Source organism: Grampus griseus (genome assembly GCF_964374135.1).
Source record: "Grampus griseus genome assembly, chromosome: 3".
Lineage (NCBI taxonomy): Eukaryota > Metazoa > Chordata > Mammalia > Artiodactyla > Delphinidae > Grampus > Grampus griseus.
Window position 1 is genome coordinate 159,002,351 of NC_139019.1, and position 13,684 is coordinate 159,016,034.

At 52.0% G+C, this 13,684-nt stretch overlaps 1 protein-coding gene across 1 annotated transcript in view; it reads right to left on the bottom strand.

Moving 5' to 3' along the window:
• The window catches only part of BRD4 (bromodomain containing 4), an 81,796-nt gene that overhangs the window by 17,067 nt on the left and 51,045 nt on the right, over positions 1–13,684 (bottom strand). The window contains exons 3-10 of the mRNA XM_082651112.1: positions 13,128–13,265; positions 11,865–12,000; positions 9,945–10,234; positions 8,900–9,265; positions 7,887–8,015; positions 2,097–2,306; positions 1,142–1,341; positions 501–796 (exon numbers count right to left, since the gene is read on the bottom strand). Of these exons, the coding sequence (XP_082507238.1) occupies positions 501–796; positions 1,142–1,341; positions 2,097–2,306; positions 7,887–8,015; positions 8,900–9,265; positions 9,945–10,234; positions 11,865–12,000; positions 13,128–13,265 (1,765 nt within the window). The remainder of the gene's footprint in view (positions 1–500; positions 797–1,141; positions 1,342–2,096; positions 2,307–7,886; positions 8,016–8,899; positions 9,266–9,944; positions 10,235–11,864; positions 12,001–13,127; positions 13,266–13,684) is intronic.

The window sequence follows — 13,684 nt, forward strand, 5'->3', positions numbered from 1 at the left end:
GGGGGGGTGTCACACCAAGCTAGAGAAGACAGCAGGCAGGCACAGTGCCAACTTAATGCCTTTCCTCCTAGCCACACCCCCCATGCCCAGAGACCCCAAAGACGTAGGGGGGTGGCTTCTGGGGAAGACTCAGAGGCAGGAAGCTAAGGACGAAAGCTGCTGCTGCTCAGAGCAAGGCTTAGGACACCTAGGTGCAGGTGGACCGCAGATGGCCAGCAGCCAGAGAGATCAACAAAGGCACCAATAAGCCTAGGGCTGAGTCTGATGTCACAAACCTTCAGAGGTTTCTATGTCAAGAATGCAGATTTTATAATCGGAAGGAAAGCAAGCCTGCAGAGAATGAGGGCCGAGACTGGAAGGCAAAGTTACCTGAAGGTGCCAACAGGGGCCTCACTACTAGAGGTGCAAGGGTAGCAGCCTGGCCCATCTGCCCAGCCCTCTCCCTCACCCAGGACTGGGAACACCACCCCCCGCCACCGCCCCAGGGTGCCCAAGGGCACCTTGAGGTTTCCTTTTCTTCCGCAAACAGGAGGTGACATAGCGCTCCAGTTCACGCAGGGTGGATGGCTTCAGGGTCTCGAAGTCAATCTCGATCTCGTCGGGGTTGGAGTTCTTGAGTGAGGGCTCCCGCGACTGAATGATGTGCACCACGCGGCCCAGCTTCTCACCAGGAAGCTTGTTGATGTCCAGGCTAAGCTGCCGCTTCTCTTCATACGACATGGGCTTGCACTTGTCTTCTTCCTCCGACTCATATGTGGGAGGGGGCTTGCTCTTCATGGGTGCTGGCTCCTTCTTGCTACGATGGGGTGATGCAGACACCATTAAGAATGGGTCCCTGGGGGAAGGTGGGCACATATCTCTCCATTTAGGGCTTGGGGAGGCTTCCACACCCCCACCCAGTGGTCTTCACAGGAAATAGGGGGCACTGGCAGCACCTTCCTGGGAGCACATGGCTGCAGTTGAGACCACAAATGGTGAACTGGGGGGCTGCTCTGGTTTGTCTTGCCGCCTGCACCATGCTACCTGCTATCCTCTCTCCCTCAAAGGCCCATCCCAGAAAAAAGAGCAGAGAGGCAGCCTCCCTCCCCACTGTCCCCATCTGGACTAGGGGCACTGGTGGGGGTAGGGGTGACCCACAGACCTTGTGTTGTTGTTACTGGTATTATTTTTCTTGGTCTTTTTGGGAGGAAGTTCCTTGGCTTTGCTTTTCTTATTCTCCTCCACTTCCTCTTTCTTTTTGTGCTTTTCTTTTTTCTTCTCCTTTTTGTCTTTCTCCTTTTTCTTTGGTTTGTTCTGCTGGGGCTGTGAAAGGGCTGCAAGCTGCTCGTGCACGGCTTTGAGCTGTGGAGCAGACAAGCAAGACACACAATCCCGTCACCCTGGTCTCTGGCCCTCAGCTCCACAACCTGCCGTCTCACTAGATATCCAAAGTGCCCATGCCCACCCAGACCCTGAACTCCCAGGGTGGCCCAGTGTCCTCCTTGTCAGAGGAGCCACTCAAGCCCCATGACCATGCTGGTTCCAAGAAGAGGATCCCTAAAGAGGCTGGGCAAGAGTGCATAGACAGGGACTTCCCTGGTGGTCCAGTGGTTAAGACTCTGCGCTCCCAATGCAGGGGGCACAGGTTCATTCCCAGGTCAGGGAACTAGAGCCTGCACGTGGCAACTAAAAGAACCCACATGCCGCAACAAAGAACCCGCACTCAGCAACTAGACCCAGCGTAGCCAAATAAATAAATACTAAAAAAAAAAAAAAAAAAAAAGAGCGCATAGACACATGTGGGCACTAAAGGCCTAATGGTCAGCTTGTAGAGAGAGGAGCATCCTGGAAGCCCCAGAAGAGACGCACCATATGCTGGCTCGGCCTCCTTCTTCCAGATACCAGAAGGATACAAAAGCCTCACCTCTGCCCAGGGAACGGCCACGTCACCCCATCTCCATACCCACAGTGTACATTTAAGTATGAACAATATGCACCTGACCTGGCACAAGGGGACCAGTGGGAATTCTGCTCATGCTGGAACTCATGCTGGGGCGGGGGGAGGTAGGGGGTGGCGGGGGGTTCTGGTTTGAAAATGGGGCTGCCTGTGTCCTCACCTGCTCCTGGAGCTCAGCCAGTCGTTGGGCTCGCTCCTCCTCGGAGTCATCAGTGGAGCTGTCACTGTCTGAGGAGCTATCGCTGCTGCTGTCACTGGATGAGGGCGGGGCCACAACCTTGGTGGGCGGTGGCACCGCTGGGGAGGACACAGCCACCACAGGCTCCTCGGGCTCATCTGGCATCTTGGCAAAGCGCATCTCGAACACATCCTGGAGGTGAGGGGTAGGGGGAAGCTGTGCCCATGAGGGCTGCTGGGTGCCCTGGGGGTGCCTGGACTGTGGCCCAGTGTCACACTATCCCTGGCTGCTGGGGGTGACTCAACAAGAAACAAAGAGGGCTGAGTCAATGGTGACCCCCTTCCTTATCACTAAGGCGAGGGGCTGGCAAGGGCCCCCTGATAACCCTTTCAACACTCCTCTTTCAAATCTCACTTTGGGAAGAAAGGTGCTCCCGACATGGCCTGGCACCGACTCCCTGGGAGACACAGCTGAGGTAAGGACAGGTGACTCACATCACAGGAGATAGCCAGCCCAATGAGGACATCAGTCTGGGGATCCTTGACAGATGGCAGGCCCGGACAGGACCCACAGAAAGAGTGCTCTGAGGCTCCCATCAGGTTGATGCTCATTCAGTCAGCACATCTCAAGGGAGCCTTCCAGACGGTGGGCCGGGCACCAGGACACAACAGTGAACAGAACAGGGGTCTTACGGTTCACATTCCCATAGGGAGCGGGTGGGGTCTGCAGTTTTAGAGTTCCAGAGGGAACAAAGGTCCCAAGGTGGGAGTGTGCCCAGCACAGAGCCCACAGCCAGTGAGGAGATCAAGTCCTCGCTGTAGTGGGCACAACACTGAGCAGGGCCATGCCACTGCCTAAGGCATCTCCAGGGTACACCAGAAATGTGAGAAAGTTATAGACGAGATATGGGATGCTGAGAATAGGCTATGGGAGACAGCCAGCCTTGTGAGGTGCAAGCAACGTGAGCAGAGACCCTGGGCTTACTGAGCATAGGATCCCACCCCAGGAGCTCCTGAGACCTGGTTTTCCAGTAGGATTTTGAGACCTGCTTTAAGCCTGGAATAAGTCAGTTAACACAGCAACTCACATAACAGAAGGGGGGCCTTCCTCAAGTGTGAATCCATGTTGGAGAGAGCAGCATGGCCCAGAAGGGCTGTGGGGTAGAGCTCCAAGGCTGGTATTTCAAACTTGAGTGTATCTGACAGAGCCCACCCTACAAGACTCTCCTGATGTCTCTGGAATGCAGCTTCAGGTTTCCCCGCCCCCAGGAAACTGGAAATGAGTGACCTGGGCAGCAGGGCAGGCATTCCACACAACTGTGGTACTGTCCCCTCCCCTCCAGACTACTCAGGTTCGGCCTCCTCCAAGGCAGGTTCTCCTCTCAGCAAGGTGCTGCCTGAACTCTGCTATCTGAGTGGTTTTCAGTTTAAGTACTAGAAAGGCAAAAACTTTCTAATTTAATCAGAAATAAATCATGGAGCAGATCTGAGAGCAACAGAGAAGACAAACAGGAGGGATGACCAGATACCATTATCACTCAAGCTGCCAGGGAGAGGGGGCCTTCAGACCAGGTGAGCAAGACCCTCTCTGCTCACAGTGTCCTGGATGTGGGCAGGCTCAGGTCCATGACTGACCCACATGAGCATCTGAAAGAGCGAGGCCTGCTCTTAGAGAAATGTGTCTAAGAAGGTGGTAGGGCATCAGGACCCCAAGAAGGGAGAAGGGTGGCAAGCAGGGCCAAGCACTTGGCGCTGCTGGGAGGTGACACTTTACCAAGTGGAAGCTATCTCGTGCCACTGGTCTGTGAACCTAGCCCCCAACACCAGCTGCCAGACAGCTCTACCCTTACCACAAGGACATCCCTGTTCCTGACCCACAGGCTGTGACTGTTGTAGAAATGGGGGTGGCACCTGCCCTAAGCCCTCCTTCCCCTCCCCAGCTGCTTCTGGTCCCTGCCCTCCCAAAGCCCCAAGACCAAACAGCAAGGAGCATGAGACAAAAGCCAGGTGGGTTGCCTGCCTCCTGGCTGTGCCCAGCTGAATGACCCATCATCCTCCCACCTGCATCAGCCCAAGTGGGGGACATACTGGGAAACACACTCGGGCCTGTGTGCCAATGAGCTAAGGGCTGCTGCAGAAAACCTTCCCAAGTGGCTGAGACTTGCACCTGCTCTGTGGCAAACAAGAATGATGTACTCCCTGTCCTGAAGGGGTGAACACAAACAGTTGTACAGTGCCGTAAGTGCTAAGGTAGAAGCAGCAAGGGGTGGCAAAGAGCCTTTGGGGAACTTGAGACCTAAGAATGAGAGGAGGACAATAGCTGTAGACACCCAGGAAGATGGTACAAAAGAAAGATCAAAGGGGCGTGGGGGCAGATAAGAGGATGGTAAAACCCGATGAGATACCCAGGGCAAGTATGTCATGAGGGAGGACAGTGACAGACAGGAGCAGTGAACACCAACAACCAGCACCCACCAGGGGAGCAGGGGCTCAGGGCTCCTGCACCAGAGCTGGCAGTGTATTCAGATGAACCCATCTACTCCGCCTGGTGTGACATTACCTCCACCCCACTCCAAGAATCTGAGCCATGTCGCAATTCTCAATATCAGAAAGAACACTGGTTTCAGAGAGTAAGTATCTCCTCTCGCTGGAATGTTGACCAGGGCCATCTACTCTGGGCTACATCAGATTCATGGAGGGAGCTCCCCGCTTCCCCTTTAGTGAAACAGAGATGCTCAGGTGCTGGGAGGTTGCAGTGTCCGAAGACTCCCAGGCAAATCAGCCTGCAGCTGAGCACAGGTGGAGACCCAAGGAGAAGGTGTTGCCCAGTCGGCCCCTCTTTGGCCATGCCTGGATACTGCTGTGAGGCTTAGCCATACCTGGGCAAAACCAGGGCACAGAGGTGGGGAGTACAATGTAGGCCGTGGAGGCACACGAGGTGCCAGGTGGTGGGGATGCGGCCGTGAGTGAACACTCAGATACACAAACACACTCTCACACACGCTTCACAAGCTTCCTACCTCTGGGATCTAATGCAGGACCCCAACACACTTTTCTCAGTTTAATTTTTTCCCTTGCCGTAAAAACAATTGCGTACCACCATGAATTTGCACTTTCTCTCAAAATAAAACTCTGGTAATCCACATAGGTGCAAAACTTCCTAAATTACTCCTCACTTCACAATAGAACAGAGGGTAGAGGACAGTACCACCAGCAGCTCTGGGCCCAGCAGCTAGGCTAGCAGCCCTCAGCTCAAGCCACACTCAGGCTCCCAAGGAAACCCTGAGCCCAGGGGCTCCTGACTATCTTTGTGACCACAGCTGCCAGGTGGCGGGATGTGGGTTTTCTAAAGGCCCAGAATTTACAGGCTGAAAGAGGAATATAAAGTGGATCATTTCCCGTAAAACTTTCTGGGTAAATCCCAGTCTTTGGGCACAGCCTAATTAAGGGACAGTAGATCCCAACACCTCTTACTGAGGCAAACAAGGGCTGGGATTTTGTTACTCCTCCTCCCCAGTGGGTAATCTTGCCACCTAAACCATGCTGATCCTAGAAAGCTTCGAAAGAAAGAAGAAAACACAGCTCAAGATGCTACAAAATACAGGAACTGCCTTCTAGAGGAAAAGTCCACACAGGGGGCCTGCCACGTCAACTGGGCTGAATCAGGCACCCCCACCTGCCTCCTGGCATGTTACTTTCAACAGCGTGGAGACCCAACCTGCAAGGGACAAAGCAAGCTGGGGGCAGAGGCAGCCTCGTGCTGAGTGGCCCACTGCGCACTGCCCTCTCCCCCCACCTGAAGTGGACCCTCCTCGAGAGCAAGGACCTTGTCCCATCCAGCCTGGTGTCTGGAGTCAATGTTTAGAAAAGAGGCTGCTTTGTGGCAAATATCTCAGTGCCCTTGCTATGAGCAAATCCCGTGTCTGGGCATGCTCATGCCACTCCCAGAAGGAAAAAAAAGCAAAAGAAACAAAAAAAAGCCTTAAAACAGGCACAAAAATTAGGAAGACGAAGAGCTAAAATATATCAGAGAATATCTTCTTTCTTCTTTTTAAATAAAGTCGCTCAAAATAGTGATCTTTGGTGCTGACAGAGAACTTGTTTTGGTTTAGCTGTTTGCATGAGGGCAAATAAAGGGCATGGGTATTAATCTGGGCAAATGCTATCCAAGTCCTCATGGAGGAGAAGGAGAGAGAGAATGGGGAAAGGGGGTGGGTGTGCCTCCCTCCCTCTCTCCTCTCTCCTCTCCCCCTCCCTCCCCCCCTCTCTCTGGGCACCACTGCCACCTAGTGGCTACATATGAGGATTGCAGAAAAGTTATAAACCCTGATCTGCTTCAAGGATGGGAAATGCAAAAGTAAATACTGAAAAAGGAAGCTTTGTGAAGAAAGCAGACAACATAGCACTGAATTAAAGAGAGTCCCCCTTCCAAAAACATAACACAGAACTAAACAAAAAATCTCAGATAAAATAAAACTAATAAACAGCCAGTAGAAATACAAACCTTCAAGTCTGAGTGTGTGTTTAACGATAGCCAGATCCATGCTAGTAAGTTGTTTTTTTTTTTTTTTAAACACCTAGAGTTTCAGAGCACTAAAGGCTAACCCAGACAGGCTGCAGTGAAAGAACAAAGAGGACCATGCCTTGGCTCCAACATGATGACACAGGAGACACTATGCTGGTGAATGCATGACAACGTGTGGAGTTAACAGAGCTGGAAGGCAGCTGGGCAAGCAGGGCTCAGGTGACCTCTGATAGACACCAACCCACAGGTCACCAAAGGTCTTCTGCAAGCCTTGCTTCTGGAAGCATTTCACAGATGGCTGAGAAAGCCTGGTTTGAGAAAGGCCCACCCAGGTGCCAGGAGAGGACCTGATGCAGGATGTGCAGACTGGACCTGTACCTTGTGACAGCAGGTGGCTCAGCCCAGTCTGCTTTGACCCTGAAAGCAGAAGTGCAACGTGGGACCTTGGGGAGAAGAGGCTGGGAATTTTTATTATGTGTAATTTCAAATAATAAAACAGATTATAACAGTACTAAATATCGACTTTTTTCTCCATAATTTTTAACTCCTCATTGTTCTACCCAAATATATGTCTCTGTTTAAATTTGGGTATATGCTTTTCCTTTTTTTTTTTTAAATAGAAAAAAGTGGAGTTAGTTCACATATTTATGCTGTAATCTGCCCTCCCTTCCACCCATGTGTGCACTCCACAGCGTACATCACCCAGAATCAACTTGAAGGGGTTACGAATCCCACCCATTAGTGCATCATGGCCACACAGAACATCTAGAAGCAGCCGCCCTGGAGCGGGAAGGCAAACAAAGGCTTTCAAGGCTCTGGTGAAGAAATGCCCACAGTTGGGCAGTTACTTCAGCTCAGAACTGTGACAAACTGTCTACCTGGCAAGAGTGTCCCTCGCCGACTTGAGACAGGTCTGTTTTGGAGAAGAGGTTGGGCCATGCACAGGACACGCACTCTTCCAGCCAAGGGCAACCGAATGCAGGGGGGTGGGGGGCTTTCAGTGGAACACCCCAAAATCCAAAATGCCCAAGACCATAACCAACCACCCTGCTTTAATTATAAGGAGATAATCCTAATGTAAAATTTATGTGTTATCCTGACTTTAGTCCTCTCTTCCAAAGCAACATGGCATTATACCAAAGCAAGTGACAAAATCTGCCAAGGCCCATAGTGGCCTGGCCCACCCAGGACCCCAGCCAGCCTGCTCCTCTGCAGGATCCCACACCCGGAGCTCCCCCAGAGCCTCACCTGGAGCTTACGGGCCATGGCCACCACCTCATGGTCAGGAGGGTTGTATTTGTAGCAGTTGGAGAACATCAATCGGACATCGGCACCAAATTCCTGAGCATCACGGTACTCACGGGCCTCCAGTTTAGACTAGAAAGACAGGACGGGTCCTGGTTAGCCATGGCTGCCCCTACTCCAATGGGGAGGTGGCAGCAAGGAGGGCTGCCTGTAGGAAGGAGCAAGTCAACTTCTCAATGGCTCTGGGTTTAACCCAGACCATAGTGGGGAGAGGTTATCACCCCAGTTCTCAGCACCAGGTGGACAAGGAGATACTCCAACACCAAGTCTCAGGGCGAGGAACTGCCCTGCTAGCATCCAAACCCACCCACTGTGCCTGGCTAAAAGGCAAGTGGACAGAGAAGCCACAGAGGTACTGCTTAAGCCAGAACTGCAAAGGGAGGGCTGGGCCCAGTTCTGACTTGGCCTGTACTTGTCCTGGTGACATCGGACAGGGCTGGTCAAAAGGAACACAGCAATGTCCCCTGCTCTGCCCATCCCACGTTTGGGCAGGCTTACTCCACTCTCAGAAGGAAAAAAGTGCCAAAAGGCTTAAAATAAACAAAACCAAAAAGGCCTCAGAATACTACAGTGAAAATGCCAGCACTTGTGTGCCCTTTACTAAGAGACACCAAGGCCTTCTTCATGACATAGAGCCTGGCAAAGTCACCACTCCCCAAACTCTCCAGGAGCATCTACCGAGTGAAGGTATCTATGGGCACTGGGCCTCAAGGCCACAAAAGGGCTCATCTTCAGATGAGGGAAAGGGCAGCATTGCTGTCTGTGACCAAAATGACCACATGATCTCAGATGATGTCCCCATAATCTCCAGCAGGGGGCACTGGGCTTCCCTGGGCTGGTGAGAAGAGCCTAGACAGCTAGTAAGACTGGGCCCTCCTCTTGGACAGGCCTCAGAGGTGCTGGCCTTCCTTGTCCCGGGGAGCCCGTTCCCCAGCTCCAGGGGCACACCCACTAACCTTGATCGTGCTCATGTCCATGGGGTGCTTGATGATGTCACAGTAGTCATGCAGGCCCAGCGCCTCCACGTCCACGGGCTTGTAGAAAGGCCAGGCGTAAGCTGCGTGCTTCTTGGCAAACATCTCCTTGAGAATGCCACTACAGCACTTGAGCTGCTCTGAGACCTTGCTGCTTTTATCTGGCGCTGGGTGCTGCTGCGAGTCGGGAACGTCCTTCTTCGGAGGCTTAACAGGCCGGCTGCTCTCCCGCCGGGGGCCCACCAGCTTGGTGGTCTTGGGCTCCGGGGGCAGTGAGGGTGGCTCGTGAATGGGGTCGATGGTGGTGGGGGTGGTGGTGTCCGCTTTCCTCTTAACCCCCTTCTTTGTCTGCCGAGAGCACAGGCGCGATAGGCACGGTCAGAGGCAGCGGCCGGCACAGCGGGCCCTCAGGGTCACTCCTGAAGCCAGGTCCTTTCTAGGGTCTCAACACTCACAGGGAACAGGGCCCAAAGGTAAATTCCACAGGTGAAGGACTGAAGACAGGGAAACCCTGTCCCACCACTCTGTTCTGCAGCTGGGACAGGACCCTGCCAGTGGCAGGAGAAAGCACACAACTAAGTGTGGGATCTGCTCACCAGAGGCCAAAGAGACTTTTGAAAGCAGTTTCCTACATGCCAGGGACCTCTCCCACAGCCAACCTCTGTCACTCTGGCCACCCATGGGAGGCACATTTCAGAGACTATTTAGACAGCATCTGCAAATATGCAGTCTAAATTAGAAATGGGAAGGGGGGCAGCAACCCCCTGGGAGGTGTTACACAATTATGGGATCTGTGGGTCAGCAAGACAACAGCTTTTAGGCTGTGCTGATTTAAACACAGCTTGATCCCCCCAGGTCCTAACTACCCACAAGTGCCCTGGGAGCCAGAAGCATCAGCAAGGATAGGTGACTGTCTTCTGTAAGCCTCACTATAATGGAGTGGAAGGGGAGGCAAGGGTCATCTAGCTGAGGTGACCGGAGTCAGCCAGTGGTCAGGCTAGGCCACACACACGCACAGGACGCTCACCTTCACAGGCTGTGGGGTGGCCGCGATGATGGGCGGGTGGCTCTGCACAGGCTGGGGGGCTGGTGCGGGCGGGGGCAGTGGCTGGGGGGGCACCGGTGGGGGCGTCTGCAGTGGCTGGGGAGGTACCACTGTCATGACAGGGGTCTGGACGATGAGGTCTGGGGTGACAGCGGGGAAGGGGTGAGGTGTGGCCTGCACGGGTGGAGGATTCTGCTGAGGGGTCTGGGTCTGCGGAGGAGTCGATGCTTGCGTTGTGTTTGGTACCGTAGAGACGCCAGGTTTTGCTGTCCCTACCAATCATAAAAGGGACAGGTGGTTAGATGCCATGTCTGCATGCCGGCTGACCTTGTGGGGACACTGCCACACGTGGCAAGCACACATCGGCGTGGGCATGGCACACAGTGTCTCTGTAACTATTTGTCTAAGAGACAGAACAGCCTAAATACCTTGGACCTCAGCCAAATCTGTCCACCTGTCCCAGGGGGCTCTGAGAGCAGTGGCACACCACATTCCACACTTCCTGGGGTGTCCTGGCTCCAAGTCCTGACTTGGGGACTCAGGCACAGAGACCCCTTCACGAGCATGAAGGCTTGAGCCAAAGGCACAGGAAACACACGCTGAGAGGCAGCACCAGGACAGTGACAGCAAAAAAATGCTCCTTGGTGCTTTCAGGTAGAGCTGTCCTCATTCCCAGAAACACTGCCTTCTGAGTAAGCATTTCTGGCAGGGGGACGGAATCGGCAGCCCTGGCCAAGGTTTCTGGAAATTGGCTACCCCCACCTCTCTGAATCACAGGGGGAGGCTGGACGGCTGCTGCCCTTCATGACCGGCTCAGACTGCCTCCCTGCAGTTGTGTGGGTGAGCCGAAACACACGAGGCCCTACATCCACCCCATGTAAAGACCAAACCCCTTGTCCCAGGAAGGGAGGATGGGGCTCCTTGGTCGTAAGGATACTGGACGCCTCTGGGCAGGTTCCATGGCTAAGGGGTGACCCTCAAGACCAGCTCTCCTTGGCTACCCCTCAGCACTACAGGGGATCTAGCCAACCCCCTCTGCTCCCATGAAACCACCACTTCCACGTGGGATAGGAAGTCACGTGAAAGCCCACTCCTTAGAGAAGCAAACAACTCACAGCACAGGCTACCTTGCAAACATCACCTTTCTGCAGCACGGAGCTGCGGATGGCAAGATGCAGAAGGCAGCTGTTTAAACTTTTCCTAGACAGAAACATTTCATGAGTAGGCTACTCCCTACCAGCTGGCCTTCGGAATCCCGTGTCAGGCTTGGGGGCAGGGGTAGGTGCTAAGATAGACAAAGAGGGCTTGACTTCAGAAGACTATCAAATAGCAGACATGGCTCCAACACAAGTGTATTAATAAATAATTCAAATAACAAACCTTAAGGCTCTAGGACTGGAATATTAATTAAAACTGCCCTTGATCAGGTTAATTTATCTAAAATGAAAAACAAAGACTGACTATAGCACTGGTGGGATGAAGAATTCAAATAATTTAAAAATGCTTTGAAAAAGTTGTACTTTCTTTTTAACTGAAGTCCATCAAAAAAGGCTAGGCTCAATTTTTCCTACTTTGCTGGAGGGTCACATGGTCATATGACCCTCTGGGCTGGTTCCCCTGATGAACCTGGCCTCACCATACCCAAACAGCAACAAGGCAGGGAGTGTATAATATAGTTGTCTTCCCACCACTCCCAGTCTCCCAGTGAAATTGGAGAAGGCTGGCAAAGACTAGGGAGAAATAAAGCCAATTTCCCTGCTTTACTGTTCCCCAGTATAGCCCCAAAGCGGCTCACTGGGGCTTGCGGAAATGCCCATTTCACACTGCTTTCTGGGTCCCCACTTTGCCACAGGCTATTTCAGTGTGAAGCTAATAGTGCTGGGGACACGGAAGGTACCCTACCTGCTTCTTTCCTCCCACGTCCTCTTCCTTTTGCCTGGACTATCATGATCTCAGTTTCTTCAGTGGGCAGTTCGTTGATTTTTTGCAAGAAGAGCTTCTCCAGAGCTTCTGCCATTAAGACTATGTCATCTCCAGGCTAAAAGAGGAGACACATGTGGTGAGGGTTGGAAAGCCCTCCCCACCTTTCTAGACAGAAAAAGAGCTCCCCACCCTATGCCCCAAAGTGTGGAGCATCATATTCAGGGTCCTTCCCCAATCTAAACCCTAAAGGGTCAAAACATAGCTATCCTAACTGGCATCATGGAAGCTTCATATGCCTGCAGGTCTGCTGCCTCTCTAGTCTTTTAACCTCTGGCTTGAGAAACCATCCCAATGCCTTAAGTATCTATCAAGCACTGCCAATCACACACAGGGGCCCTCCTTGCACTAGAGCCTCCTTCGACATAATGCAACTTCACTAGAATTATTTGAATTACACAGGATTTCTTGCCATAGATACATGAACAGGGCTCCAATAATGTTCCCTAGTATATCGCCAAAGCAGCTCACTGGGGCTTGGGGAAATGTCTACTTCACACTGCCTTATGGGTCCCCACTCTGCCACATGCTGTTCCCACTCAGCTCTAAATGGAGAACCTCATCTGTCCACATTTCCCTTAAACCTAGTGGTGAGAGCTGAGACTTTAAACAAATGATCTGGCTTCAAGGCACAATCGAGCTGAATGGTTTGGCTACTGGGTTAAGTGATATTTATGTCTACATGTAAGACCCTGTAAGGGAACACTTGATTCTATGGCCATTAGCTATCAATGGTCATGTCCACAGTTCCAGATGCGGCGGGTGGGCCCCACTGTACCCTCTCTCATATTTAGGTTTCTGTTTGAGCACACCTTTGTACAACTATATCTTGGTAGGTTCCTTCCTGACAATTTGTGTCATCCAAACAGACTTTTTAATGCGTCGTCACTGTCCTTTTCACACCTTCTCTACTAGACATGCTCAAGAACCAAAGTCCCAAGGGTATCAGAAGCACACGCTTCCAGCTAACAAGGACAGCTTGGAAACATGACCAAAATGTTTTTGGCCTCAAAAGAAACACACCCAGTCACAGGCAAAACCAGCGGTCCCATTTACCTCTGTCGCCAATGGTCTCCTCTCGTTGGACTCTGATCCCACCTGCACCCAGCACCCCTGCCCAATGGGTTCCAGACATGCCCACCTCCTCCTTTACCTTCTCCTTCTCTATCAGCCCCCACATCTCACCTTGTTGTAGATGTAACAATTTGTAAACATAGTGTTGAAGTCCTGGATACATTCCTGAGCATTCCAGTAATAGTTGTTTTCCAAGCGCTTCTTTATTGTTCCCATATCCATAGGTGTTTTAATGATCTTATAGTAATCCTGGAGAGCAGAGAGAGCAAAAGGCCAATGTCACCTCTGCAGTCATGCAGTACTCACAGGTGGGCCTGCAGATGTCACTCCAGGTCACTCTACAGACATGCAGACCTAAGCTCTTCCATGGTATCAGTGAGCCATCTCATGGGGACCCCAAGATAAAGTGGATCAGGGAAGGATTACTAAAAGCTGGGTGGCAATTCAGAGAAAAAATGTGCAAGTTTGCCAACTGTCCTGTCTGGGAACAGGCTACGTTGTCTTAACTGAGATCTATGTTTTCCTCTATTTTTTTTGATGTTAAAATATCCTTTCATTTTTAGTAAGTAATGCGGAAAGCATACAACCTTTAAAAAAAAGTGGTTCTTATCTGGTAAAATAACCCATGGTAATTTCTACTTTCTCCCTGCTTCAAATTTTCCACATCA